Genomic DNA, 26,706 nt, shown 5'->3' with positions numbered 1-26,706 from the left:
AATCAACATCAGTCCCTTCTTCCTTCCTATCAGAACTTCACTTTATTACTTATTTATCCTCCTCCCCATGGTTAACCATCCCCAGTCCCAGGGAGGGATCCTGATCGGGCCAGGGCAATCATACATGGTTGGTTCCATTCCTCTTGTCAGTGCTGGCTTTTACATTTGCAAATTAGCATTGCTAATGAAACTGTGGGGAATCTGCTTGTGGGGTGGGGGTGGGGGGCTACTGGAATGCTTTTCTCTCTTCTAAAACAGACACATAGAAAAGATGCTTCTTCTTTCCTGGACACGGTTAAATTTAAATGTGATGCTCGGAGGAACTGGATTAAAACATCTCAGAGTCACACTACCTCCAACATTTTAGCCATTGTAAATAGGGATTTCCTCCCACTTGAGGCCAAATATATCTTAACTGGTACAAGCAGGGAAACTAATTGGCAAACATTTTCAACATTCCAGGAAGGATACCATAAGAATGAGAACAAAGAATTAGCTATGGGACAGAGGAGAAGAGAAGAGTTGCAAAATTGCTGGGTTAATAGAAGCTAAAAGATGTGGAGACTGGAAAGGAAAAGAAAAAGTCTAGATTGACCCCTGGGTTCCTGGCTTGGGTGATGTTTATAACACCTTGAGTTTATGTGGCATGCCAGAATGGAACATTCGCCTTGCTGGCTGGCCAGAGGGGCCATAGAAATTACATGCACTGGTCTTTGAAAAATAGAGTTGTTTCACTGATGCTATTACCACTGTTTAAGGAGCTGCTGCAGAGGGTTCCTCTATTTCCTCATATTGCTCATGCATACGAGAATACAGTGCCCACCTCATGGGTGCCACATGCATTTTGTCCCTTTCCTCCTACTGCAGTGTCCTTCTTGCTGCCCAGGCATGATGCAAGCACTACCTACAGCACTCACTTGCATGCATACACATCACCTTGAAGAGTAAGGAAGTTAATATATGGGGGCATACTTGACCAGTGGGAGATGGTGGCCACTGGGTAAATCATTCTCCTTCTCTCCCCTAATGAACTATTTGAAAACAGAGTGGCTTCATATGACCTCCCTGAAGGTGCCCTACGATCCCAAGCAATCAGTTTTTTAGCAAGTTGTGGCCAGCTCAGTAATATAGGCCCCTGTACCTGCCCCACTCCTTCCCCACCTCACCCCTGCCTTGCTGAGTCTGTCCTCCTCCAGAAAGTACTAGCACTAAAGACTTTGTTGCATGATCTGTGATTCAGGGAAAGGAGGCTAAGATAATGGTGGTAGTTACACAAAATTCAACATGTTTACTGATGTTTTCCTGTGATTCTGTCTTTTCTGGTTTCCAAACGTCTAAATTCTAAACCTAAACAATCACTCTCAAGTGGAGTGACTGTGTCAATATTTCACATTTAGGAGATTAAGTAAAAAGAAGATTATCAGCACAGGCTCTAAATTCACTGAAGCCTAATTCCTGGTTTAGTGCCAGAAAAGGCCAGGTTCTAGTACAGTACTTGGTTTTGTACAATGTAACTATGTTGGCTTTTTAGGGCCGAATTTGTGGCACATGGAGGTTCCCAGACTAGGGGTTGAATCAGAGCTACAGCTGCTGGACTACGTCATTGCCACAGCAACATGGGATCCGAGCTGTGTCTTTGACCTATACCACAGCTCACAGCAGCACTGGATCCTCGACCCACTGAGCGAGGCCACAGATCGAAACCACATCCTCATGGACACTAGTTGGATTTGTTTCTGATGCACTACGACAGGAACTCCTAACTTTATCTTCTTTATCTACCTACATTCTTATCCTGGAAGGTAGATATTAAAACAAAGACATCTACTTTAGAAGTTACTGTTGCCTAGAATCCTCTACATAAGCCTTCAGCAAAGTCAACAGTTGCTCCAAATTGGCCCTTTATGGCACTGTCTTATAGGCGATGTGAAAGGTTTAGAAATTCAACCTTAGGATGTTTCTAAATTGCTTTTATTTATTTATTTATCTATCTATCTTTTTGTGGCCACACTTAATGGATGCTTCTGGGCTAGGGGTCAAATCGAGGCTACAGCTGCTGGCCTAAGCCACAGTCACAGCCACAGCAATGCTAGATCTTAGCCGCATCTGAGACCTACACCACAGCTTGCAGCAATTCCAGATCCTTAACCCACTGAGCAAGGTCAGGGATCAAAACTGCATCTTCACGGAGACTATGTCGGGTTCTTAACCTGCTGAGCCACAACAGGAACTCCATAAAATGCCTTGCTTTTAGTAGGAAGGGAAGCCACCAGGCAGAAGGTAATAGTAAGTAAGCCTATCAAACCATATCAGGGAAATATTAATTTTTCAAATCTCTTCCCCCACCCCCAGTTCCCTCCCATGCACAGCTGAGGCACTGAGAATATCACCTTAGCACTCTGTCCCTTGAATGATTTTGCAAAATTGCCATCTGGTAGGATAGTCATTAGTGCTATCTGCCAGATATTCCTGGTTGTCCTTATGAGCCCAGGACAGAGTAGAATTGTAGTCCCCTGCCCTTTCAAAATTAGGAGTGACCACATGACTTGATTTGGCTTATGGGATGAAGTCAGATGTTAACATGGGTCACTTTCAGGTGGAAGACTCAAGAATTAGGAGTGTGCCTTTGCCACTCTCTCCTTCTCTCTGCAATAGGAACTAGTCCTGTTTCACATAGGGGCTGCTTCCTCAGCCTAGGTCCTGGAGTGAGAACAAGACAAAATACAGTTTTTAGTTAACCCATCATGGATGAAATGAGCAAGATATAAAGCTTTATTGAGTTTAAACCACTGAGGTTTGGGGGTTGATTGTTATAGCAGTATAACCTAGTTTACCCTAACCAGCCCAATTAAGTCATATCCTTGGGGGGGGGTGATGATTTCTGATTCAAATTCCCCAGTATGACCACAGAATTCTGATGCCGTGCTGAGACTCTGTGTAGAGCAGTTTACTGAATTCTCACAGCTACCATCTGTTAAGTGTTCTCAACCCACTTTAAAATTAACCTCCAAAAGATTAAGGTCACATGTCACCATCTTGAAAGGTACAGAGATGGGCCTGGAGCAGAGATATTGACTAGCAAATCCATCTATTGCAGTAAAGCACCCAGCTCCCTCTTTACCAAATGCCCTGAAAAATGGTCTGTGATTGTTGTTTATTCAGCCTTCTTGGCTCTCCTTGAAAGCTGCACTTTGCTTTCATACTAAATGAAAGCATTTTCCTCTGCTGATTCTGGCATCTTTCTCCAGTCGCCTTTGAGGAGCAGATTCTATTCAAACTCAGGAGAATCCTGGCACAGACATGCCATCTGCTTCACTAACATGCAGGAAATCTATGTAGAGGCTTCTTAAGGGATTAAGGGGCCAAAATGATTGGTTAAGACCAAGGTCCATTTTTCACCTCTTTCTCCTCACCTTCGTTACAGAGAATTAACCCTAGGGGTGAGTTGTTGGGATATGTGACCTAACATGAACCTTGGCCTCTGCACTAGGTTGAATAGTGTCCCCCAAAATTCATGCCTACCCAGAACCTGTGAATGTAAGCTTAAGCATAAATAGGGTTTTTATAGATATATCAAATTAAGATAACATCATACTAGATTAGGGTAAGCCCTAAATCCAATATGGCTGGTGTTATTACAAGGAGGGAGAAATGGACATAGAGACACAGACATATGGGGAGAATGCCATGTGACAAAGAAGAGACTGGGGCAGGGGGTGGTACATCTCCAAGTCAAGGAACACCAAGGATTGCCAGCAACCACAAGAAGCTAGGAAGGGGTGGGGGAGGATATTCCCCTGGAGCCTTCAGGGGGAGCATGGGTTTGTTGGCAGCCTTTTTGACTTTTGACCTCTGGAACTGTGGGAGAGTAAATTTATGTTGTTCTAAGCTACCTAGTTGTGGTAATTCATTATGGCAGCCCTAAAAAGCTAAAATAATTCAAGCCAGGAATTTCCATTGTAGCTCAGTGGTAGTGAACCCTACTAGTATTGATGAGGATGTGGGTTTGATCCCTGGCCTCACTAAGTGGGTCAAAGGATTTGGCATTGCCATGAGTTGCAGTGTAGGTTGCAGATGCGGCTCAGATCTGGCATTGCTGTGGCTGTGGCTGTGGCTGGGGTATAGGCCAGTGGCTGCAGCTCCAATTAGACCTCTAGCCTAGAAATTTCCATATGCTTTGGGTGTGGCCCTAAAATAAATAAATAAATAAATAAATAAATAGTCCAAGCCAGTGGGAAATATATCTACACACACACACACACACACACACACACACACACACACACACACACACACAGAGTATATCTACAGATATATATATATAAAATATATGATTGTTTTTTCACTATCACATCCTGCCCCCATACATTTTCCAAAAATCATGTATATAAATAATATAGCAGTTTAATTTTCAACCTAGAACACCTAATGGCTTTATGTTGTTCCCCATATCATGGAACAGTCCTGGCAGTACTGAGTTTGCACATAGCCACCACTTAGTAGCTGTGTACCTTGAAGCAAATTAGTTAAATTTCTGTTTCTTTGGTCCTTTTCTCTACACCTATCACGCTAACAAAATATCTTGAATTTGTCATACGGTGTGGAAGGCATTTCCTATTCTTCCGTGCCCCTCAGCAGTGAACCCCGTTCCTATGCCTGGGGAATCCACCACTTCTGAGGCAGCACCGGCCTCCCCTCAGGAAGCTGCGTGTATCAGATGCTCTTTTCCAGCACCCCTTCAGCTAAAACACTGACATGTCCAGACATGTCTACTGACATGTCTACTGATATGTGCTTTGTCTGTTAGCTGACAGTGTGCAAACTCAAGGACAGCACAGAATCCACTCTGGTGAGGTCATGACTCCCTCCATGTTTAGCGCACAGCATTGGGAGAGTCTAAGGACAACACTCAAGGGTAACACCGAGTGAGGGCTATGCCCACTGTGGTATTCACATCTGGCTGGACTGATGTCTTCCCAACTTCAATTCTGCAACATGATTTTGGCAATTATTTTTGTTCTTGTAGCCTCCAAGCCTAGTTCTCTGATGATCCTTCACCCTTTTAGGAAATTATTTTTTCTTTCTTTTTTTCTGAAACTAGCAGGGTGGTTTTCTACTGCTTGCAGCTAAGAACCCTGATGAACATGCAAGGATTAACTGAAATAGGATTTGCAAAGCATCTAGCAGGAGTCATGAGGTACTTCCTTTCTTCACACTTCCCTGGTCTAAATGCAGATTTTACTGTTATTTACTGGTTAACAAGTGTGGTTGCAAGCTGCACCGCAGGTCAAAGATTAGGTTTGGATCCTGAGTTGCTGTGGATGTGGCATAGCCCGGAAGCTGTGGATGTGATTCAGCCCCTAGCCTGGGAATCCCATATGCCACTGGTGTAGCCCTAAAAAAGCAAAAAAAAAAAAAAAAAAAAAAAAGTATACAAAATAGCCGAACACTTAAAAGCAGAGAGTAGAATGGTGGTTGTCAGGGGCTAGAGACAGAGGTAAACAGGAAAGCCTTGGTCAAAGGGTACAAAGTTTCAGTTATGTAAGATGAATAATTTTTACTTCCTAGACATCTACCTCACAGTTTATTGCCTATAACTAACAATACCGTACGGTTTCTTAAAATACTGCTAAAAGAGTGAATCCTATGTTGCATCTTCTTATCGCAAAATCATAAGTAGTATTACTATTATAAATAAAGAGGGCAGGAGGAAACTTTTGGAAGTGATTAATACGGTTATGGCCTAGATTGTGGTGATAGTTTCATGGGTATACAGTTATCCCCAAGCTCATCAAGTTATACACATTAAATATGTATGGCTTTTTGTATGTGATTCATACATCACTAAAGAGGTTAAACAATTTTCAGGAAGTAAGACTTGTTTTAACATGTGCAGACATGATTGTTTGGCAGGCCTGTGCTGCAGCCTTTATTCCCATCCATGATTGGAGCTGGGTTTCACTGGTGTGCCAGGTTAATTAACCAAATAAAGTGGAAGAATTTCAGAGCAGAATCAGAGAGATGGACTCAAGGACCTTAAACCAAACTGATGAGAAGCCCACGCCGAAGAAAACTCACCCTGGAAGAGCTAGAAGCTCAGGCTCTGAAAGTCTGAATATCAGCTGACAATCAGAACAGGTTGCTTTGCATGCCTGTTGTTGTTACTTAGGTTTTCTTTTAAGTTTTCAAATCCCTGAATCCCTTCTGTCTAAGCCAACCTCCCATTTGGATGCACTAAGCAGCTGTTGCGACTGGACTGGGGATTCTCTCCTTTGTGGAAATGCCGATTTAAAAAAATAATAAGTTCCCGGCTCCTGCTTACTCTCACAAGTTTCCAGCAACTGGTGCCCTGACAAATGAAGTGTCAAAACATTTCCAAATTAAAACCCTATGGCTCACACAGCCCCACACCCTCAGCAGGATGGACTTTACCTGCTTGTATGGAGCTCACACTAAAAGAAACTAAAAATAGCCAGATGGCAATTAACAGAAACTCTGAGGAGGGGAATGGGGTTCCAGCAGGGTCAGTTTCCTGGATGGATTCCAAATGGAGTTCTCAGCCAGCAGTGCTCTGGCCAAGAAAGTATTTTCATTAAAACTGCATGAAGAAAGAAGCAGAATGAAAAATCAGGATGTGAAAGATTTGAAATTCTTGCAGAAGTGGAAACTACAGCACTATGCCTAGACCATCAGTAATAATTACACTTGCTACCATGGACCGAGCTGCTTTTTTGGGTCATGTACTGGGCACTTCCTAGGCACTGGATCATCTTGGCTTTGCAACAACACTAGGAAGTAGCTACTACTCTTATAGATAAGGAGACGGAAGCCCAGAGACAGTAGATAACTGCCCAGGATCTCAAGGCAGACAGGATAAAGGTCTACAGCAGGTGCATGGTAAGTGGCCAAGCCAGAATCTGAATTCAGTTTTCTGCGGCCAGCACTCACAAACATAACCATGGTGCAATGCTGCTTCATACATGTGTGGGGATGTTTAACTAACTTCAATGTTTTTACTCCACCCTTATGCCCAGAGAAACTAAAGTCTCTTTTGGTAATTTCAGCCAACCTTCTCATGAGCACTACATTTCAGAGGTTATGTATGTGGGCTTTAAAGTAAGACTAACTGGGTTTAAATTCTGGCCTTCTCATTTACTCATTGTATAAAATTAGGTAAATTATCAACATTCCAGGTCTCAGCTCTCTCATCTCTAAAATGGCAAAAATATTTGTCCTTATCTAAATAAAGCTGCAACGAAGATCAAAGAAAACTGCTATAGACCGAATCAATGTTCATACCTTCCAAAATCCATATGGTGAAACCTCAATCCCCAGTGTGATGGTATTTGATGGTCCCTTAGGGAGGCAATTAGATTACAGTGGTGAAACCCTCATGTTGGGATTAGCATCCTTTTAAGAAGAGACAGAGGAGAGCTTGCTTCCTCTTCCTCCCAGCCATGTGGGGATACAGTGAGTGGGCTGCTGTCTGTAAGCCAGGAAATGAGACCTCACTGGACACCAACTCTATAGGCACAGTGATCTTGAACTATGAAAAATCTATGTTTGTCGTTTAAGCCACACAGTTTATGGTATTTTTGTTATACCAGCCTGAATTAAGAGACAGTGTGCATTTTATGGCTGAGTAGAATTCCATTGTGTATATTTGCAGCAACATGGATGGAACTAGAGACTCGCATACTGAATGAAGTAAGTCAGAAAGAGGAAGACAAATACCATGTGATATCACTTATATCTGGAATCTAATATATGGCACAAATGAAGCTTTCCACAGAAAAGAAAATCATGGACTTGGAGAATAGACTCGTCGTTGCCAAGGGGGAGGGGGAGGGAGTGGGCTATATTGGGAGCTTGGGATTAATAGATACAAACTATTGTCTTTAGAATGGATTAGCAATGAGCTCCTGCTCTGTAGCACAGGGAACTATGTCTAGCCACTTCTGATGGAGCATGATAATGTGAGAAAAAAGAATGTATATATGTATGTGTAACTGGGTCACCATGCTGTACAGTTGAAAAAAAACTGTACTGGGGAAATAACAATTAAAAAAGAGAGAGAGAGACAGTGTACAGAAAGCTCTTAGCATGCTGCTTGCATATATCAAGTTCCTTAGTAAATAATTGCCACTGGTATTGATCATTCTAAACATATGAACTTTTGTCATTGCAGCACTATTTACAATAGCCAGGACAAGGAAGGAACCTAAATGTCCATCAACAGAGGAATGGATAAAGAAAATGTAGTACATATATACAATGGAATATTACTCAGCCATATAAAAGAATGAAATAATGCCATTTGTACCAACATGGATGGAGCTAGAAACTATCAAACTAAGTGAAGTTAGACAGTAAAGACAAACATTATATCATCATATGAGATCACCTGTATGTGGAATTTTTTAAAAAAAGGATACAAATGAACTTATTTGCAGAACAGAAACAGACTCACAGACTTTGAAAAACTTACGGTTTCCAAAGGGGACAGACTTTGAAAAACTTACGGTTTCCAAAGGTGGGTGGGAGAGATGGATTGGGTTTGGGGATTGGCAAATGCACACCGAGGTCTATGGAATGACTGGCCAATGCAGACCTGATGTATAGCACAGAGAACTCTACCCAGTATTCTGTGATAATCTCTGTGGGAAAAGAAGCTGAGAGAGAATGGGTATGTGTATATGCATGACTGAGTCACTTTGTTGTACAGTATAAATTATCGCAACCTTGTAAATTACCTATAATTCAATAAAACTTAAACTAAAAAATAAACCTATGCCCTTTTGGGTAATCAATTTCAGTGAGAAAGAATACAAGAGCTTAGTGAAAAGGTAGCATCCTCCATGTATTCACAGGCATTATTCTAGGAGGGTCTTCAGTATGATGAGGAGAGAGGAGGATTTCAAAACATTTTGGATTTGTGGTGGATTTGGTAGTTTTGAAGTTAGTGTGACTAACCATCTTAGTTTGTCTGGGACTGAGGAGATTCTTGGGACATTAAAACTACGACAATTTGTTCTTTCAGTTTCCAGAGGGGAAGAGACGCTTACTCCCAAGATCAAGCAGTACTAGAAGTAAGAAAGGTCATCTCCCCTTCCTCTTTTTCCCTCCTAATAAGAGTGAAATGGGGATGCAGGGAAATGGTTTGAGCTTTCATGGCACTTGCACTTGGAAGGGGCCAGCCTGCCCAACCTCTACCCAAACATGTGTCTTGAGTTCCCCATGGGACGCCTGTTGGGAAGGCTCTGGACTTGTTGGGGAGACCGGCTATTCAGCATATAAGTGACTAGAAAAGTTCGGTTTAGGAGGAAAAAAGTAGGAAGCTTTATTTGGACACAAGTCCAAGCCCCATTCTGCAAACAACATTGCCAACAGTAAAGCTGATATTGTCATGTCTACCTGACATCTGTGTCTATTTCTAAATTGGTTTAGAACTCAGAGGGGGAAAGGGATATAATTAATTATCAATCATGTGATTAATTAGCACCTTCATAAACCCCAACAGATGGATGCCTATTTTATTTTACTGGCAGGAGGACTATTTTCAGGCTGGCAGGAAAAAGGTGTTTTGTAGAATCAAATGAGGTTAGAGGTAGGAGTGACCTTACAGGTGATCTGGTCCAATATCTGTTTTTATAGATGAGAAGATATACAAATGAAATGGTTAAGCGACATAATTTATGTGAAATTCTGTGACAAAGTCATCAAATGCAAATTTTTAGTGTGATTCATAGTTTGGGGAATGGTCTTTAGAAGCTATAACCAGAATTAAAAACAGAATATAAATAATACCAAAAATAGATTATAGATAATTGAAAACAGATTACTGACTAAAACTAAGCAATTACAGAGGGAGAGAAAATTCCCCAAATAAAAGTATTACCCCTAGGAAACCTACTTAAACCATGGTGAAGCAATCAATAGTTGAGCATTGAATGCTTTTTTTTTTTTAATTGGCGAGAAACTTCTAAAAGTTAGGTCAGTAAGACTGCTTACCCACAGCATTGAATATCAGGTCCGGTGTCAAAAGAAACAAGTTTTTCCTGTCCATCCTCATCCTGTCCGCCTACATAACCTGGTCTTCCTCATTGGGAATGTTTTTCTTGCTGCTAACCTGGAACATTCAACTGGCAAAGCAAGGTTCCTGGTACCCCAAGATATATGAGACCTTTTGGTCAAATATGGCCTTTTCTGGTCTTGCCTTTGTCTCTTACCATCATCCTCACCCATCAGAGCACCTCCATTTGGAAACGTCTGGTGAGGGGTAAGCCAGAGAGGAAGCCCACTTCAGCTTGGCTCTCCCACTGAATACAGATGTAAAACCTGCACTGAATACACTGAACAGCTACTTGAAGCCTCTGAAAAGTAAACTGTAGCAGGGAGATTGGGGAATGACCAGAACTAAAAATACTGCTGATCCAGTATCCCTTTACCCTTACCCATGGTGGGAACTCAACATACTGGAAGTGGACACTAGGGTGCAGGCAAGACAGCTCTGCAGATGTCCGTCTCCTGTTCTGGCTCCAGCTGCAGGAAAGGGAATTCCTAACACTCAAAAGGAGTGGGGAAATCCTATTTTCCTTTTGCTCTTATTTTTTCTTTCCCTCTGCCCTCCCCTCTCCTCCTTTTCCCTTCCCTCCTGACTTTTCCTTTCCTTTCCTCCTTTCTTCTATGATCCAGCCCCCATAAATCTTGGTGGGGGGAGGGTCACAGAGTCACATCAGCCCAAACAATGAGAGAAGGAAAACTTCCTCTGCATTCTGTGGGTGTAATTTTCAATGGCTGGGTCCAAGGCCCATTGCTTTTTCCCTCTCTTTGCCCTCTCTCTGCTTGGCAATAGCCAGGAAAAGTCATGGACATGCACGGCAGAGTGAGCTTTGTGTCCAGAGACTAAAAAGCAGTCCCAGGGAACCAGAAAGTACAGGAGATATGATGGAGAGGAAGGCACTGCGCAAAGAAACTCCAAAAAGTGTTTTTTAAAAATAAATTCCTGGGCTCACCCTCAAACTTTACAAGTAAAAATCTGATCTGACTTATCAGCACATCAAAACTCTGAGAATTTCGCCTCTGTGCCAGACTTGACCACTGGGAGATGTGCACGTGGGGTAGATCGTTAGTAACACCACTAAGGCTTTTGAAAAGTGACCTGACAGAGGAACCACAGCCCTCAGAAAATCAACTAGTGGCATGGAACATGCAGCCTGAACCTGACCAGGCCGAATGAATCCTAAATCAGAAATATAAACACTCTCCATAGGCTTTGAATAACCCAGAATCTCCTAACATAATATTCACAATGTACGGAAAACAATCTGAAATTCCTTGGCACATGAAGAATATGGAAAATATCAATTCCCTGGGAACACATAATCAACTGACAGGAACACAGCAGTGACACAGATGTTAGAATTAGCCGACAAAAAATTTCAGGTAGCTATTATAGAAAAGCTCCAACCAACAATCATGAACATCACTGAAATCAAGGGAAAAATAAATAGAGTCTCAGTCAAGAACTATATGACGCAGGAGTTCTTATTGTGGGTCGGCAGTAATGAACCCAACTAGTATCCATGAGGACACGGGTTTGGTCTGTGGCCCTTTTCTCAGAGGGTTAAGGATATGGCGTTGTCATGAGCTGTGGTGTGGGTCACAGGTATGGGTTGCAGATGTGTCTCAGATCCCATGTTGCTGTGGCTGTGGCAAGGCCAGCAGCTGTAGCTCTGATTTGATCCCTAGCCTGGAAACTCCATGTGCTGTGAGTGTGGCCCTAAAAGAAAGGCGGTGGGGATGGGGTGGGGGGAGAGATTAAAAAAAAGAGAAATATATGACATAAAAAGAGCCAAATGGAAACTTTGGGATTGAACAGTATGATAGCCAAAATTAAAAAAAGCTCTGATGGCCTCAAGAGCAGAATGGACAGGACAGCAAAAGCAAGCCATGTGCAAATCAACTTCTAGCTGGGGTCCTATTTATCTCTACTCTTTCGTGTGTCTTCTGTCTGCTTTAAATAACTATTTTGGGGTAGCAAACCACATCAACATTTAGTGGCTTAAATTAGAACCAATGCATGATTTCTCCCAACTGTGGGAGGGCTAGGCAGTTTCTCTGTTGGTCTTGCCTGGACACATTCATGTTTCTGCATTCAGCTGGACAGGTGGTTGGACTGGAAGGTACAGGCTGGCCTCACTCAGAGGTCTGGAAGTTGGTGACGGCTGTTGGCCAGACTGACTCACTCCTTCTCCAGGTGACTTCCCAACCTCCAGCAGGCTAGACTGTGCTTCCTCACAATATAGTGGTCTCAGGGTTCTATGAGGGGGAGCGCAGAAACCACTAGGCTCACGAAGGCCTAGGCTCTGAAATTCATACATCACCTCTGCCATATTCTGTTAATTAAAGTACATCACAAGGATTGCATAGAAATAACGGATTAAAAAACTAAACTCTCCTAATGAAAGGGACAGCTACACAACTTTGCAAATGGGTGTGGACAAAGGGATTGGGATCCTTTTTTCAATGTCCTACCACATTCCTCCAGGGGAATTAACACTGCAAATCTCAAAAACCTTGAATCTACAATTACTATGGTGGTAGAAGATTATGAGGCTCAGAGAAATGTAGTGCTTTGCCTAAGATCACAGAACTAGTTAGGGGTGAAAAATGAAGCTAGACCCAGTGACCACTCACTGGCCAGTAATCTTATTTCTGAGTTGAGCTATCAAGTATTTGGAACACTTTGGCTATTTAACAGGTAGGAAAATAATGGACAACACTTGTATAGTGTGCTAGCAATCATCCATCATTCAGATCCACTTTGTAAAGGAAATAAATGCAGGCACTTGCAGAGTCCATGAAAAAAATTGAAGTAAAGCGATACAATAAGAGCTATTCATCATGTAGCAATAAAGCTCCTAACCTGTTCTGTGCACCAAAACAGAGTGCATTCAGTCTCTTGAGTTCCTGGCGCTCAAAGCTTAATTTCTTTATTGAGGTAAAATTCACATAACATAAAATTAACCATTAACCATTTTAAAGTATATGATTCAATGGTTTTCGGTACATTCACTATGTTGTGCAACCATTACCTCTATCAAGTTCTAAGACATTTTCATAACCCCTAAAAGACAAGTTTGTACCCATAGCAGCTACTCCCCACATGCCCCTCCCCCAGCCCCTGGGGACCACAAGTCTGCCTTCTCTCTATGGAGTTCTATTCTGGATGTTTCATATAAATGGAATCATATGAGCTTTTGTAACTGGCTTCTTTCACTGAGCATGTATGTTTTCATGCTTCATCCACATGGAAGCACATATCAGCATTGCATTTCTCTTTATGAATAAGAGAATTATAATATTCATAATATTCCACTGTATGGATATACCACATTTTTAAAGTCTATTTTTCAGTTGATGGGCATTTAGATCACTCCCATTTTTTGGCTTCCCTGAATAGTGCTGCTATGAACATTCACGTGCAAATAGTTGTTTGAATACCTGCTTTGATTTCTTCTAGGGTGGGCATATAGTTAGAAGTGGAATTTCTGGGTCATATGGTCATTCTATCCAAGCTTAATTTTGAGTCTAGTTTTTGAAAAGGCTTTTTAAACTGGTTTGAGATTAATGACCTGCTACCAGCATTACCTTATCTCTAAAGTCTGTGTGGTTCTGGAGGATGGCTTTGTGGTAAGTGGCTGTCCTCACAAAATCTTGCATCATGTTCTGCTGCTGGGAAAGGCAGCCATAAAACTGCAAGGGAAAGAGAAGGAGAGGGAGGGTAAACAAGCCATGAGGCAGCGTGCCCCTGAGCATCTGGTTCTTACCGCCACTGTGGTCAAGGCAGGTTTGGTCTACCACACAGGGGAGCTGAGGCTCTGAGAGATGAGTGACTTTTCCACACTGGCCCTATATGTAATGCCCAGAACTCTAAGTAGACCCCAGACTTTTTGAAGTTGCTCTATACAATGGATTCAGGCCTGGATCTTGACCAGATTGGTGCCTGGGGGTCCTTTCCAAAACAGAGGCTGAGAGACCACAGATCAACAATAACAGAGATCATACAGTAATTTCGTATTTAGTTTTTGGAGGTATTCCCATACTGTTTTCCATAGTGGTTGTACCCATGGAGTGGATAAGCAATGAGATCCTGCCGTATATCACAGGGAACTATATCCATTCACTTGTGATGGAATTGATAGAGGATACTATGAGAAAAAAAAATGTATATATATATGTATAACTTGGTTGCTTTGTTTTATAGCAAAAACTGACAGAACATTGTAAATCAGCTATAATAAAAAATTTAAAAAAATAAACAAAATAATAGCAGAGATAAGAGGTGGATGGCTCTGATGAGTCCCATCAGCCCAGAGGGAAAGATAGGTCTTGGAGAGAAATTCCAGATGAGGGTGGGGGTGGGTAGAAGGGAGTGCAGGTGGTGATCCTGATAAGACAAGCCAGCTGGGTGCTGCAGTGCCCTATAAATCCATGAGCACTGACAGTCAGTACTAAATACCATCACTATTGGCCATCATTGAAGAGTTTTCTATGTGCCAGGCATGCTGAGAGTTCCCCATACATCTTCTTTTTTTTTTTTTTTTTTTTTTTTTTTGGTCTTTTTGTCTTTTTGTTGTTGTTGTTGTTGCTATTTCTTGGGCCGCTCCCGCGGCATATGGAGGTTCCCAGGCTAGGGGTTGAATCGGAGCTGTAGCCACCGGCCTACGCCAGAGCCACAGCAACGCGGGATCCGAGCCGCGTCTGCAACCTACACCACAGCTCACGGCAACGCCGGATCGTTAACCCACTGAGCAAGGGCAGGGACCGAACCCGCAACCTCATGGTTCCTAGTCGGATTCGTTAACCACTGCGCCACGACGGGAACTCCCCCATACATCTTCTGATCAAAATTAAATCACCACAACAATCACATGAAGTATGTGCCTCAGCTGTGGAAACTGAGGCCCAGGAAGATGCAGAAACTTGCCCAAGTCCTGAGAGTTCGCTAAGTTACAGTGAAGATTCCAATCCAGACAATGCTACTGCTGCCACTCAGAGACCACACTCTAGAAACCACTGCACTCTCTTCTCCACGCCCCACCCTGCCCAGGGATAGTCACAGGCAGGTATCACTTTGAAAAGACTCAATGCCACCTGGAAGTACTGTGCGGCAGATGCCTCTTCTGTCCGCTGGCTGAACGCTGAGTATTCCTTTTTCTCACGCCGGCATCTTTTCAAGGTATTTGCAAATGCACTGAGTTCTGCAAGGAGGAGAGAGAAAGAGAGAGAGAAAAAAAAAGGCAGATCCATTTCTACACCTTAAGAACCAGAGGACTCACCACTGCACTCTTTACAAAATTCCAACTGAGAAAATATTAGAAGATTAAAACAGCGCATTCACCCCAGAATATACACATGATAAGGAATGGCAAGGTGGAAATGGGTACTACTCTGAGGTGTGACACCCTTATTTACACTTGTCAGAGATATTTGCATTCAGAAATGTCAAGTGAGAGAGCGTAATGGAACACAGACAAAGTCTGGGCTCAGCCAATTCTCCTGGCACTGTGCTAACAAAGCTTAGACGCTTATTTCTCAGTATGTGCTCTGGGGAAGGTGATTGCTGATGATAAGAAAAATAATATATATGTGAATGAAAAATATATACGTATATAAGTGAATATAAATATATATATATAGAATCTCATTTTATTATAGTGGGGTTTGTTCCTTTTTTTGCATTTAGTATTTTCCTGGTGTATAGAGAAAAGGTAAAATAACTGGAGATATGTGAATACGAGGGAATACTTTCTATCACTTGAAGAAAAAAATACAGAAGTGAAAGCTCAAAAAGTCCCAGAAGTGACATGACTAACAGATACCATAGCACGAACAGTTGTCAAATTCTGTGACTTCTGCCTTAGAAGTGTCTCTCAAATCCTGCCCAGTGGTCCTCACTGCCTGTGGTTTCTCCTCTGGTGTTGTGACCAGGCCTCTCCCTTCCAGCCTGTGTTGGATTCCTCATGCCCCTCCAGTCTCAATGCACATTGAACTGAAGGCCCTCACACTCTGTCTGCCCCCTGTGTGTGCCCTCTACACCCCCTCTTCACACACAAGACCAGCACTATGCCCTATGCTCCCATCATGCTGAAGCACTTACAAATTTTCAGGTCAACCTGGTCCTGGCCTCTTCTTGACTCTGAAACCCTGTCTCTCCTGTTTAGATTCCCTTTTGACATCAAACCCCTATCAGTTCTCCAAGATCCCGTGCAATGAGCAGTCCCTCATTGCTGTGTTCTGGAACATCCCCACAGGCAGAACTAAGTGCTGTAATACAATTGGGCCTCAACAGTTGGTGACAGATCAGAATCACCAAGGAAGAATTTTTTTTTTTTTTTTTTGCTTTTTTAGGGTCACACCTGAGGCATATGGAGGTCCCCAGGCTAGAGGTCCAATAGGAGCTACAGCTGCCAGTCTACACCACAGGCACAGCAACGCGGGATCTTTAACCCACTGAGTGAGGCCAGGGATTGAACCCGCAACCTCATGGTTTGGTTCCAAGTAGGAGTCGTTTCTGCTGCACCATGATGAGAACTCCCTGAAAGAAGTTTTTAATTTTTTTTTCAATGTAGATGCTGGACTCTGGTCCTATATTGCATAATTCAGTGCACTAGTCGGGGAAGGGGAGCAAGGCCTCTCTTTTTTTTTCAAAAGTGCACAGTTGCTCTCATCTCATCATCATAGTTCATATTTTACTGAATTTATCAATTTTTTAAAAATGTCCATCTCTCTGTCCTTATCAAACTGTTTTAGAGCATGGTTGAGAGAGGGGTTCAAGCCTTATTTATCTCTGGTCTTCAGAATATAGTGCTAACATAGCAGCCAATGAACAATAGGGCAAAAGTGTGAATTCAACAAATTTGGGGAAATGACGAATGAACTTGGTGAAACTATTTCAGTTCATTTTCAACAGATGAAAGGATTAAGAACATATATAACATATAAATTCAATGGAATATCATTCATTTACGAGAAAGGAGGAAATTCTGCCACTGTCAACAACATGGCTGAACCTTGTTGGCATTATGTTAAGTTAAATAAGCCAGACTAAGGACTATAAATACAATATAATATCACTTACATGTGAAATTCTTTTTTTTTTTTTAGTCAACCTTAGAGAAACAGAGGAGAAAAGTGGCAGTCAGGAGGAAGTAAGTGGTGGGGGAAATAGGAAGAGGTTGGTAAAGGGGTACAAACTTTCGGCTATAAAATAAATAAGGTCTGAGTGTCTCATGTAGAACAGAGTGACTACATTTGTTATCACTGCATTGTATAACTGAAATTTGCTAACAAAGAACTTAAGTGTTCTCACCAAAAAAGTAATAATCATGTAAAACAAAATTAAATTCTCAGACACACTGAAAGCAAAGATGATACTAAAAAAATATTTATCCAGCTCCAATCTCCTGGCACCTCTCCAGTTCCCTCTGAGTTCTAGGAGATTGCCAGCAGTGGTTTGTGTCACCCATCTGTGAGTTCTTTGAGTCCTGGACCTCTTGACTCTTTGAGCTTTCAAAGCCTATGGTAAATTCATTTGTCCAATAAATAGTCTTTGGAATATTCTCTATAGCTTCAAGTCTCCATCCTTTGGAGAAAATTTGAACTGTAATACAGCCGAAAGTAATGGCTTCCTAATGTAGTGAATAGGATGTGTGGCAAGTTGTAACGTATCACTTTGGGTTTAAAAGCAAGATTTTGATTATAAAGTAACAAGGCTCATCTGCTTGTGTACCTCACCAAATGTCTCCAAAGGAAAACGCGAAGAGAAGCTGCAAAGAAGGTTTATGTTATACCATGCAATACATAAAGAGCTCTCCAAAATAAATACTAATTCAGATGTATCAACTCTGTGTTTTCTATTTTTAAAAAATCCAATCTCAGTACATTATAGACACTATAATCAAAACTCTATAATCCTGGACAGGGACCAAATTTGACAAACCTAAAATCAGGGTCTCTAGTTTGACAAGTTTGGGATGCATTTATGGAATTTAGGAAATTAGAAGTCAGATCTTGGCCAGCCCGGAGATCAGCATCAATTAACTTCTGCCTATTGTAAATTATGTCACAACGGCTGCCAGGGGAATGTTCTCTTCACAAGTTACCTTCACCTTTATTTTAATGGTGGTATACATGTGTGTAAATAAAGGAAATGTATGTGTTTCCACATGATGTATGAAGAGAGAAAAAAAATCACATTTTACAAAGGAAACGAAATTTAATTGGTGATTTCTCTCCACCCCTCAGCCTCCAGAAGAAAGGACCCTGGTAATTACTGAGGACACTGTGCTGGTCCATTTGGGCTGCTATAACAGAGTACCATCATCAGGCTGGTTTATAAATGATGGAAGTTCATTTCTCATAGCTCTGGAAGCTGGAAGTCTGAGGTCAGGATGCCAGCCTGTTCATGTTGTCTGAGCTGGAGAATACAGGCTTCAGGCTGTGTCTTCCATGTGGTGGAAGGGCCAAGAGAGCCCTCTGGGGTCTCTGTTATAAGGACATTTATCTCAGAAATTCCTGTCATGGAGTTCCCGTCATGGTGCAGTGGTTAACGAATCCGACTAGGAACCATGAGGTTGCAGGTTCGGTCCCTGCCTTTGCTCAGTGGGTTAAGGATCCGGCGTTACCATGAGCTGTGGTGTAGGTTGCAGACACGGCTCGGATCCCACGTTGCTGTGGCTCTGGCGTAGGACAGTGGCTACAACTCTGATTCGACCCCTAGCCTGGGAATCTCCATATGCCGCGGGAGCGGCCCAAAGAAAGAGCAAAAAGACAAAAAAAAAAAAAAAAAAAAAAAAAAAAAAAAAAAAAAAAAAAGAAAGAAAGAAAGAAAGAAAGAAAGAAATTCCTGTCGTGGTGCAGCAGAAACAAATACAACTAGTATCCATGAGGATGTAGGTTCAATCCCTGGCCTCGCTGAATGGGTTAAGGATCTAGTGTTGCTCTGAGCTGTGGTGTAGGTCTCAGACACAGCTCAGATCTGGTGTTGCTGTGGTTCGGGTATAGGCCAACAGCTACAGCTCCGATTTGACTCCTAGCCTGGGAACTTCCATATGCCACAGGTGTGGCCCTAAAAATCCAAAAAAAAAAAAAAAAAAAAAAAAAAGGCAAAAAAGAAAAACCCCAAAAGGACATTAATCTCATTTATGAGGGTGGAGCCTTCATTGCCTAATCATTCCCCACCTACACCTGAGACTGCTATGCCTTTCTCTAGAAACACACACACACACAGGGTAGATCTGTACAGGAAATTTTCTGAAATTGTTTGCATTTATCTACCTGGGGGAGGAGGAATGAAGAAGGAATGGAAACTTTCTTATGTGAATATTATGGTCCTTTTCATTAATAATAATACTGACATTTAGGAGTTCAGATAGTGAATAAATTTTAAAATGCATCATAGACCAAAGATAATTTGGTTCTGCCACTAACACCTAACTAGAACTTTTTGATTAATTAAACTTTCACTCTAAATAAGATAGATCAACTGGGACCAAATAGTTAAGTTCACACACCTCTGATTAGGAACTAAATAAGACAAAATAAGCCCTTGCTTTTAAGGGCCATGAAACGAGGAAAAGGAGAATTGGAGGGAGGCACATGGTCAGAATTGCTCCCTTTTATAAATATTGACTACAGCAGAATAACTATCTATTACTTCTTTAGCTACCCAGTAAAAAAGACCTTAATTTGGCAAATTTGAAATGATGGGATAAAGGGAATTAAGGTGGACTATTTACAAAGTATCCAAATCAGCCCCAAAGCAGCTCTGCAACAATGTCTACATTTTGGCTAAAAAAAAAAAAAAAAAATCCACACCATGATCCATGATTACCATATTATCAGTTGTGGATTTCCTGGTAAATTTTGGGATGTGTGGCCCAAATAGTTGAGGCAATTAGACAGGTATCACCCCCTTCCTGGCACAGTAAGATGCTAGCATCTTGGTAAATAAACTCTGTATGGCAAGTACCACAGACTGTATAGGTTGTAAATAGCAGCTATTTAAGAGAAGCAAGAAAACAAAAACAGCTCCCTTCAATCTGATCTTTCAGAAGTAACAGAACAAAAAGGAAAGGGTATATGTGAGTAGTCTCTTTTGATCCAAGAGTATAACTAATGCTCAAATTGAAAGTAATGGCTTGTTAAGAAAGAATATAAATCTAGCCTGAGAATCAAAGGGAAATAATTAGCATCGTGGCTGAGACATGGAACTGCCATGGCCTTTGTTAATATCTATAAGACAGAGAAAATTATATCTACGCAATTATGGTGAGAATTGACAAAGCATGATGGTTTATAGCACAGGCCAGTTCCACCAGGCCATCCTCTTCAGAAAGAGTGTAGATGAGTGTGTCCCTTGAAAGGAATTCCCATTTTACTCATAATCCATGCTGTGTCCTGGGGCCTTGGGTTTTATTAGCAGCTGAGGGTGTTTTCTCATCCTTATCAACTCTGCCCTCGGGCTTCTGGGATATAACCCACAGGGACCTCCTTATTCCAGAGCAGTGGTTCTGACCCATATCCTCCCACCTTTTCTGTACTAAGCTGTTAAAGGAGAAAATACGCAAATATGAACATCCGTTTAGATTTTATGTTCTCAACAGCTGGCCTTTCCCTATTCTCTTCTGGGAGTCATCCTGGCTCTCCAGAATTAATGGCATCTTCCAAACAAGTGGTGCCTGCAGACAAAAAGCTCCTTCGACTAAAAAACATGTACTCCTTGCCAAAATGTTTTCTGATGGCAAAATTACCTGCTGGATTTAAAGATCCCTTCACTCCTCTTACCAAAGGTATCTTTCTCTAGTTTGGAAAACTGAGGAAGTGAAGAAGATTGGTTACTACTATGGCATCGTTTTTGGATTCTCCAATAAGCATTGCCATAGACAACATTTGTCCTCCCCACCACAGAATGAGATGGTGGTTAGATGGGGGAGCCTTTGGGAAATTATTAGCTAAAAAAGCAGATTCTCTGAGTGTACAACAGCATTATTGTAAGCAAGACACTGTAGGTTTCTTCTGTATATAGGAGAAAACTAGAAAAATGGACAGTTTCCCAAAATTTCAAGCTAATTTCTTCAAAAAAGTGCTTTTTTCTCCTCTTTAAAATAATTTGTTAGTGTTCCTTGAAAGCAATTGCCAATCAACCTCTCTTAAAATGAAGATACTTCTAAGCTCTCAGAAATCAAATGTATTATTTGGTTTGGCTCTCCTCTCAAAGCTGTATAATTAGCAAGAAAACAAAGAATTCATAATCCATATAACACTTAACTAAAGTTATTTTTGTACAATGAAAATATTAGTACAAAGTACTGGGAAGGGTTATTTGGGAGTCTTTTGTATATGTGTCATATTGCCAAACATTAAGAATCTTATGCAAATCAATTAGAACACAAATCCTATCAAATTTCAGAGGCAATCTATATGATGTCTAAAAAAACCACTCAAACACTTTCCAAGATGACCTCAAATTAGTAAAATAGCGAGCTTCACCAGTGATGAAAGCAAGGATGGTCTGTTCATTTGTTTCAATACTGATCCAATTCTCTGATTCCTGTGGAATCCCAGTGCACTTGCCCTTACACTCCACCCATTACCAAAGAGAGACCAATATCTGAGAACTGTGTGGTCTCTGATCTGCAGAAGGATTAGGGGTCAGCTTTGGATAGAGGCATGAGTGGCTGAGCCAAAGCAGGAACAAGATTCTAAGGAAAGGATGGAATTGAAAACTCTTGCTGGCAAGAGGTGGAAACGCAAGTGAGTTTTAACTGAAGTAGGACTTTTATGGCTCACCAAACTTAAACATCCAGGATTAAAATGCTATTTTCAAGAATGGTTATATCCAGGAACTTGAGTGATGTTAAGATTCTCCACCATCACCACCCCCTCACATACACACACACACACACACACCCACACACACAGCGTATTCCTCTATTTCAGCTTCATGTTCAGGCAGAATTTCCCTCCTGAAGGGCAGGGAGTGGACAAGATGACTATTGTCATCTCTGGAACAACACTTCTACCAGCTCAGCAAGCCTAGTCCTTCCAAAATATTCCAACAAGAGTCCAGATTGAGTTTCATTGAACCCAGTTAAATTAAAGATCCATCTCTGAATCAATTGCTATGGCCAGGGATCAATGCCAACTGACTAGACTCGAGTTAGCTCCATCTTAACCCAAAGGAAAATGGGGCTTCTGTTATCAGAAGAAAGAAGAGTAGGTTAAAGGCAGGCCAAAACTCAGTTGATTACTGTTGAAAGAGAGGTAGAAGCATTATAGACTCAACTGAAACTGGGCAAACAGGGGTGAGAAAACCTGTGCGCTTCAGGGGGCAAACTGGAGAATGGCGAGACACAGAAAATAGACAGGAAGCCTCTTGGCTTCAGAAATCTTTGAACTGGGGCTAGCTTAAACCTAGCTTTTGCTCCCAGAGCAGACTGCTGTTGTGAAAGGCTACTACAAAGCAACCGATCTAACACTTCTTGTCCCACAACATGCTGAATTCCTAACATGGTCACAGTTCCCGGCTCCATTTGCCTGTTCACACTCCCTACAAGTAAGTATGTGGCCCTGCTCACAGCTCCTGATGTTCTGTTTGCACTACTGGATTCCTATCTTATCCAGTAGATTAGTTAAGAATGAGCTGCTGAGTAAAGGGTCACTCAGCATGGACCGAGACCCAGACACTAATGAACAGGATGGGCTCCCGGGCTCCAAAGGGCAGTGCTCCTACATCTTATTTTACCTATGATATCCCAGTTTATATCTGCTCTCCTAGAGAGATTATTGAACTCATTCCCTCTTACACTCAAACAGTTCTGGTTAGGATGATCAATTACTGAGTCACCCTCATGATCAGATGATGTGGTCTTAGGAGAGGTAACCAAGCTGGGTCAAGTAAAAAAGGAAGGGGTAGCTGAGAGAGATGATGACACAGAAAGATGCAGGTGGCAGAGATCACACAAAGAATACCTGTTTTTTTTCATGTGGTCCCAGGACACTATTCCTCTGCCTTAAATGTCATGAGACATTTCCTTATAGTAACTTTCTGTTTTTGTCCTGAGTTACTTCGTATAAGTAGACTTGACAGAACAGAAATCTCTCCCCCTGCCGCCCAACTTTACAACATTTTATTTGTTTTTTTTTTTGTTTTTTTCTGAGTCATTGCAAGTTTACAAGGGTTTACTGAGTTTTTTTTGGTTTTGGTTTGGTTTGGTTTGACTAACAATTGTGTACACTTTTATGCCGCCTTTATTTCAAGTGTTTTATTTTTAAATCTATGCCATACTTTTCTCTCCTGAAGAGGTGCATAATTCTACTTGCAAGTGAGCTTATTTCTACCATTATGTTCTAACCTATTACAGTGAAGACCCTCCCGTATTCACATTACTTAGGATCAAGACTAAATCCCACAAAACCACCTAGTCATTTGAAGGTCATCAGATTTGCAGCAAGACAATGGTGCCTCAGTTCACTAAGTGAAGCCAGAATACACCTTCTGGAGCATTTAGCATATATTCACTGAGGGACTAATTTATTTATGTGGCGGCATGTGCCATTATTCAATTAGTTCATGTGGCTTCCCAAGACCTCCTTATGCCTCTCAGCAAGTGAAACAGCACAGGTAAATGCCAAACAGGTGATATCAAGACACATTTCCAATTTGATTAAATTTACACAGACTTTAAAAAGATGTTTAACAACTTAAATCAACATTTTTATGGCTGCCTCTGCCACACTCCCTACATTCCCAAAACAGTTACGTTTGGTTAAGCATTAATAAAACCCAACATAAAACTTAAAAACTTGAAAAAGAGCCTATACCTTCAGTATATAATGTTCAGGGTACTTCACTTTGACAAGTGAAAACTTAGCAGAACAGGTAAACATAAAAATCTCTCTGGGCTTTCTCTTTACATATTATCTCTAGACGAATGAGGCAAAAATACCCATACACTCAGCTGAGAATTTCTGTACCTGCTTGCAAAGGAAAGACAGTACTTTGTACCTGGCAGACTTGAGATTTCAAGTTACATTAAAATAACAACAACAAAAACATTCAGATGACAAGAAGCATCTTTTGGTTTTGCAATACAACTTTTAAGATCTAGTTCTCTTCCCACTCAAACATGGATTTAACAATAACACTACATACAATACTTACAGGAAATTAATCTTCTCTTTAGTTTATTTTAGAAAGTAAAATGCACCTACTGTAGTTTTCTCATGACAAGAACCTATCACAGGCTAAAAGCATGGATGCATATGTGTCTTAAATCTGTTTGCTTTTCTTTTGTTTCCCCTTTCACATTTAGATAGCTAGTCCACTGGGTGCAAAATGACTGGGCAGAGGCTAAATCCAGCTCATAGGCACTTTTAAATTTGATCATCATATATCTTAAAAATGAGAAAAATCTCACAGGATGTATAAATTTCTGGCTAAAATTGCATAGTAACACAGACGTGCATCTGACTTTCTCTGTGGTAACAATCACATGAGGGAAATAGCTGCTGCCACCTTTTGAATGAATACAAGATCTCCAGTTCACCACAGCTGCCACCCACCGTTCTGTCTTATTTGCAACCAGCCCACTTCATTCATTTCCATGACCTGCCTGGGCCCCGTAGGCATTTGCGTCTATGCTCCCATGTCCCCAGGAGACCAGCACAAAACTCAGTAGACAGCAAGTATGCAACTTAACATATTTATTTCCCTTCAATTTCTTTCTTTCTTTCTTTTTTTTTTTTTTTTTGTCTTTTTGCTATTTCTTTGGACCGCTCCCGCGGCATATGGAGGTTCCCAGGCTAGGGGTCAAATCTGAGCTGTAGCCACTGGACTACGCCAGTCACAGCAACGCGGGATCCGAGCCGCATCTGCGACCTACACTACAGCTCACAGCAACGCCAGATCCTTAACCCACTGAGCAAGGGCAGGGACCGAACCCGCAACCTCATGGTTCCTAGTCGGATTCATTAACCACTGCGGCACGACAGGAACTCCTATTTCCCTTCAATTTCTAAGCACCCTGCAATCATAAATGCTAGGCAAAAGAACAGCCAAACACACTTTAGCATGCTATCTTTTCAATTGTTAGTTGCATTTTAAACTTAAGAAGTTGTTGAGTTTCTTGATTTTATTTGGCTCTTTTGTACACTCATTGGAGCAAGTTCAAACTCTAACTCTAGAGCTACTAGATAAATTCTGGTAGAATGATCACTATAACTCCCAAACAACATTTTCATATGAACGTGATAGTGTTGACTGACCTACAGTGTGATTTCAGCTGTGAAGGTGAGTTGTAATTGGACCATCCACCTCCCCCAACCTTTCCCTGTAATTAGAGATGATCTAAGAGACTCAGAAGTGTGACATCTACAATTGAAGAGCACTTCCACTCAGGAAGGCTGGCCATAGCATGCATCGAATTATCATCCCCTAACAAGCTGATCCAACCATCTACTTTGATGAGAAATAACCAATGGATTTACCAATAGTTGAATGAATGCTTCCTGGTTGACATCCATCTACACTTTCCTCATAGGAAATGGTGAATAACATCGACTCAAAGTCAGGAAAATTAAATCTAAGAAGAGTGGTTATTATTCAACATTTTCCTAACTACCACCAGCAATTCTTTTTTTCATGTGTGGGGCTTACCTGAAAATGTGCATCCTAGCTCTAGAATAAGCACTAAGTTTAGAACTCTATTATGAAGAATTTTCCAAATCTTATTAAGAGCCCACTTGAAAATTTTTCTTTAGGGCAAAATGCAAAGGGAAACCTTGTTTGACATTCTTCCCACTTACCACTGATCTGCCCCTTATGGACATTGGGAATCTTGTAGATCAAGAGTATTTCCTCCTTTGCTTGGTTGGCAGGATGCTCAGAGCTAAAATTGTAGCTGGCAGTAGTATTTGTGGGTTCTATAAAATGCAAGTTTGTACTTTAATTTCCCCTTGGCTTCATTCTTTCTATATCTTCCCTGATTTTCAAATTTATCTATTTATACTTTGTATATAAACATTTGAGGAAACTTCTCAGTAGAAAAAAAGTGGGCAATGGATGCATGGATGGATGATAGATAGAAAGACTGGTCTCTTGCATTCATCATGACTATATGAAGATTTAACAAAGATTGGTTGTTAAATCATTCTGCAATTTTATGCCTCACTTTCCACACAATAACCCACCCTGCTCTGAACAGAAAATGTAAGGACTTTAGAAGCAACAGCGTTGGTCCCATATGCTGAAAACAGATGGAATCTGCACTGTCTTCACAGTAGCAGCTGCCCAGGAACCAAAGTGAAGAGGAGGAGGCTGGGGGGAAGAGCGCAAGGGGAGAGAAACACAAAAGAGCAATCAGGAGTGGAGAAGAGAGATGCTTCCTGCTACCAGTCTCAGCCATGGTTAAAAAGCAAGCACACATTTATGAACTGCTCCATTTGATAATGTTTGCATATTTATGGTGTCAAATGATTCAATCTCCACAGCCAAGAGATATTATGATCCCCATTTAACAGATGAAAGAGACGTACAGTTTGATCTGAGTAAAATTGGCAAGGCCAATGTTCATCCCAATATCACTACCTGCATTCCTAAAATTGGGAATTTCTCAAATATAGGAAATTCACGGGGGG

General features: G+C 41.4%; 1 protein-coding gene across 9 annotated transcripts in view; it reads right to left on the bottom strand.

Annotated features, from left to right (window-relative positions):
- LOC106509183 (histone-arginine methyltransferase CARM1-like) overlaps positions 1-26,706 on the bottom strand; it is a 292,946-nt gene that overhangs the window by 96,735 nt on the left and 169,505 nt on the right. For 4 of the 9 annotated variants that reach the window (XR_014841642.1, XM_021064249.2, XM_021064264.2 and 1 more), the window contains exons 3-4: positions 15,160-15,266; positions 13,654-13,758 (exon numbers count right to left, since the gene is read on the bottom strand). The exons of 4 other annotated variants lie outside the window; for them this stretch is intronic. Coding sequence is in view for 4 of the 5 variants with exons in the window: in XM_021064249.2 (XP_020919908.2) it covers positions 13,654-13,758; positions 15,160-15,266 (212 nt within the window). In the remaining variant the exon portion in view is untranslated. The remainder of the gene's footprint in view (positions 1-13,653; positions 13,759-15,159; positions 15,267-26,706) is intronic. One more of the 9 variants, XM_085018891.1, reaches the window with a different exon arrangement.

This window comes from Sus scrofa, chromosome 1, assembly GCF_054392235.1.
Source record: "Sus scrofa isolate SSC_HxYL_T2T_F1_AM1 chromosome 1, Sscrofa_HxYL_maternal_Yorkshire_Landrace_v2.0, whole genome shotgun sequence".
In the NCBI taxonomy this organism is placed as follows: domain Eukaryota; kingdom Metazoa; phylum Chordata; class Mammalia; order Artiodactyla; family Suidae; genus Sus; species Sus scrofa.
This window is presented reverse-complemented; position numbering and strand designations above follow the sequence as displayed.